Source organism: Mytilus galloprovincialis, chromosome 1 (assembly GCF_965363235.1).
Source record: "Mytilus galloprovincialis chromosome 1, xbMytGall1.hap1.1, whole genome shotgun sequence".
In the NCBI taxonomy this organism is placed as follows: Eukaryota; Metazoa; Mollusca; class Bivalvia; order Mytilida; family Mytilidae; genus Mytilus; species Mytilus galloprovincialis.
Genome location: NC_134838.1, coordinates 57,457,648 through 57,462,215, shown reverse-complemented (window position 1 = coordinate 57,462,215; position 4,568 = coordinate 57,457,648). Strand labels below are relative to the sequence as shown.

The window sequence follows — 4,568 nt, the reverse complement described above, 5'->3', positions numbered from 1 at the left end:
AACCTACTCCTTTGTTGTTTTTATTTCGATCTGAGACATTGCAACTTTTAGCACTATCCTACTACACCTATGCATATATCCTACTTAAGGACTAAATGTAGGAAATATCTTTTCTAAGGAGACTTTTGAAAACCTGACTTAGGACTAAGTCGTATCCTAAGATCACTATAAGACATGATCTAGTCATAGGACAGCTTCGGTGACATGGTCCCTGGTACTTAATACGACTGTATACATGTACATATACGATTCATTTGTATTTAACTTTTTTGTTGTGTTCAGTTCAATTTAACCTACTTTCATGATCCTCATTTGTTTTACAATTGGCTAATTTGTTTATAAACACAAGTAAGAAAGAAAAAAAAACATTTAAAAATCAGTTGTTCATTTTAACTATAATTTTACTTATACATAGATTCACAGAATAATTTTTCGGGGTTGAAAATTTCCTTTTTATTTTCAAAATCGCACATGTCATTGTATACGACTCTTTCATTCTTACAAACGGCAAAGTATGGTGAGCCTTCTCTGCCGGTCCACGGATTTAATCCATTTGGTAATCCTTTACAACTCGGATATCTCACATAACAAGGTACACATCCTTGTGCAGATCTGCATTGATTTTCATCATAGTCGCCTGCAAAATAGTAAAAAAATATAGCGTGAACTCTTTACAAAATTCTTTGATATAACTTTTCTTAATTGAAATACGCAGGGTTTTTTTTGTGTCTAGTGTGTTGTTATAGTATACTGTCTACAGTCATAAAAACTGATTGATTTGGAATATAATTGCTTATCTACTGGTGCAGGCATGATCTGTCGTCTCATTAAGATATTTTATCAAATGCACCCTCTAAATTGTGTAAAATTCATGTTGCAGTATTACATGGAAATCAAACGTACATTTAAATATAAATTAATCAAGTATTTTTCTTTAACAAGGACACCGCCGAGATTACCTCTTATCTTTTGTATGAACTAGTAGACATCGTTATCATCAGCTTATACAATAGTTATAGACGAATGATTTGACATTACAAAAGAATCACTTTCTGGGGGTCATCTTATAAAAAGTACAAACTAATAAAAATACAAACACTTACATGGATCTTTGTAAAGTATTCTTGACCCACAATTTGCTTTTTCAGGTTGAACACATCGGCTGATGTTTTCATCAAACAATAAAGGGTACGGACATTCTTCCACACTTCGCGTTGTGCAATCGATATATTTAGAACAACTTTCTTCATAAGTTAAAAATACAGAGTTAGATTTTTCACAGATGGCGACTGGTGAAGCATTGATTGGCAGATCTGACTTCTTGGAACCTACATAAAATTACAAAGAGAATAAACGCTTTCAGTTTAAAGTTTTACTACAGTTTAAAGAAACAAAAACATATCAAGCGCATAATATATTATTGAAAGATCTCGGTTGTTCAGAGCATGCACTTATTTGGCTTTTTTGTGTATTAATAGGTTCTTGAACAGTCCTTTTCTTCATAGCCAATATTCATGATCGTTTTATGACATTTGTTGCAATAAGATACGGTCGTTGATTTCACAGGTGAAAGAAATACTAATGCTGTTTCTCACATTTTTATTTTTTATTTACAAAGTAGATTTATTACTCTTAATTCAAATATCGAAAAAATTCAACTCAGCAACTCTTGTACTGGCATGAACAGATGGATATTGTTTTGATTGAAATTTACTGTTATAAAACTTCGAAAATGATATAAAATTAAGGAATATATGAAAAGCTCTGATTCATTGTCCTGCTTTTGTTATACTTTAGATCATCTCTCAATACTGTATTAGGTTTTTTTATTTTTTTTTTTATTATTTTGGGTTCGTTCATCACCAAAGAGACATAAAAATGCCGAAACGCGCATCTGGAGCAATAAAATTAGCACCAATCATGTTATTAGATGGGATTCCATTAAGACACTATATTTCAAGAGCAATTTTTGCTAAAGTCAAACAACAGAAATAAAACTAAGGATAGAAGGCATAGCATTTGCCTTATATATATATATTTGTCCAATCGATCTACACATGTGTTACACATGTTACACGCAGTGATTGAAAACAAAAATGTCAAAAACCGACATTTGAATTTCAAATAAAAACAGTGTCTACTTGAAATCTTGAAGTACTTGAGCATGATGAAAAATAAATATTTTTTTCGAAACTCGGTGCCGATATTTGTCGTTATTTTCCGTTAACTAATTTGACCCCTTTGCTCAATAACATGGCATTTTCTCACTTTCAATCTTGTTCAATTTTTCTTAATCGAATCTGCATTTGTTTTGCATTTACTAGTATTAAATTCGAGTTAAAACTTGTGTATCGTAACTTTGGTAACTAATATATCATACTGAAATTGAGATTTAACTGATGTAACACAGTGGTAACCAATTCATGACAAAATAAACAGCTGCGTCATGAGTGCATGATACGCCCTTCGTCTTTTGTGAGAAGTTTTATGCAATAATCATCAATAATTTCTGAGATACGGCTCTACATGTGAAAAAAAACCCGTTGTTTTTACAAAAAAACTCACAATAACTGTAAAATAAAATTTTGAATCGTCACAACAAAATATACAGATCTTTAGAGTAATATAACTAAGAAGTGTGTAAAGTTTTAAGCAATAGTCATTAATGGTTTTTAAAATACGATGCAACATGTGAAAACCCCCCTCTTTTTAACAACAAAGTCAATAACTCCAAAATAACATTTGGAATCATCACCAAAAAGTATACAGATCTTTAGATTAATATATCTAAGAAGTGTGTGAAGTTTAAAGCAATAATCAGAAATCGTTTTTGAGATACAGCGCGACATGTGAAAAATACCCCCCCTCCCTGTTTTAGTTATAAGTCCCGTAACTCAAAAAGTTTATATCCTATTTTCACAAAAAAAATATACAGATCGCTTCACCATCATAAGAAACAACTATCTTAAGTTTCATGAAATTTGGATAAGCGGTTCTTAAGTTACAGTGCGACATGTGGACGCCGGACAGACGGACAGACAGACAGACGGACGAACAGACGGACGCCGGACATTTGTATACAATAATACGTCCCGTCAAATTTTTTTAAAAAGCATTTGAATTCGATGAAAATGAATACTTTTTTTTTTTAAACTTTTATTTTCAGTTTTTGATAATAACTCAAGAAAGCTGCTATTCAAAGAAACATACAAGAAAAGATGAAAGACATTTTCAGTTTTACTCTTTGATTTTCGGTTAATGATATTTGCTTAAACGAAAATCTAGTGAATTATAGTGATAAATCACACCGGTAGTTATGTGTTTCTTAGGTATGTCATATGATATATAGATTCAAAAACTGCAACAAGTGTATTACGATTTTCTCCACTGGAGAGAGTATAATTTTGATATTTAAAGCGCGAGGCTTGTCGAGCTTTTTAAAACAATTAAGATTTAAATGTTGAGAGTGGAGAAATATCGTAATACACGAGTTATAATGGTGAAATCTGTTTCTGTTATGATTTTTATCCTTCCTTTTCAAACATTTGCAGAAAGTTTTGTTCGTTATAATAAGTGACGCCATCAGGCATGGTCGGCTTTTTTCATAATGTCACAATAATTCAGAAGAAATAAAGAAAATTTAACATTATAATTAAATTTCAACCAATCATTTGCTGTGAACATATAATTCACTAGTGACGAGGAATGTCATTTTCTCACACCGCTCAGGAAATGTGAAAGTAGCACAAAATTTAGAGAAAACTATATTATAAATTGAAAAAATCTTGCTAAACGGATAGTGATCCTAGTTACTTACATTTGTCATGGTCAGAGCCTTTTTCTACACATGTCTTTGTTTCTTTTTCATAAACTTGATCTTTCTCACACTTATATTTATGTTGTAAAGTCCCAAAACACAAATAAAACACACCGCAGTCTGATGGATCCATTTTCCAGTGTACTTTCTTTGACCCATCACAAATATTAGTTGAGCATACGGGAATAATGATGACAGTGAATGCAATGATAGTAAGAGTATTCATCTTTGTTTGTGTTTAAGGTACTTCGACTTTGAATTCAGTTGTTATGAGAATGAACGTACTCTTGATCTCTGTTTTAAACAAGTTAGTCCACCTACTTTCATTAAACAATAAAACACTAATCATTACAACTACCACGCCAGATACACAAACATGCACATTTACCAAGAATTTAATGGACTCTCTCCCAGTAACATTACCATTTTGATCGTCTTTTACTTTCATGTTTTATTTCCGTGCTTCTAATTTCTGACATCACAACCTGAAGAAGGGTTAGTCAGGTAATTTATTAAATTAATTGATTCTGTAAATATTTACTTACGATTGGGATAGTCTTACTATTTTGGCGGAAGTAATTTTAACATATAGGGACTGACATTCAAGTTATTTAAAAACAAGTTGCTTTCTTTAAAAAAAAAAAAAAAAAAGGGATACATGAACCTAAGACCGCTGACTGCCGGGTCATCAAAAGATCATTGCTGAATTTATGTTTGCTTTTGAATTGAAATAATTGACTGTATTCTGAAT

The 4,568-nt window shown here is 31.5% G+C and overlaps 1 protein-coding gene across 1 annotated transcript; it reads right to left on the bottom strand.

The window, feature by feature from the left end:
* Window positions 1-375: 375 nt before the first annotated feature.
* On the bottom strand, window positions 376-4,213 carry LOC143079426 (uncharacterized). Its single transcript, XM_076254767.1, has 3 exons — window positions 3,818-4,213; window positions 1,104-1,328; window positions 376-637 (listed from the first exon to the last, which is right to left on the bottom strand). Exons 1-3 carry the CDS (start codon window positions 4,041-4,043, stop codon window positions 402-404), a joined length of 687 nt encoding a protein of 228 aa, XP_076110882.1. The 5' UTR covers window positions 4,044-4,213; the 3' UTR covers window positions 376-401.
* Window positions 4,214-4,568: the final 355 nt, after the last annotated feature.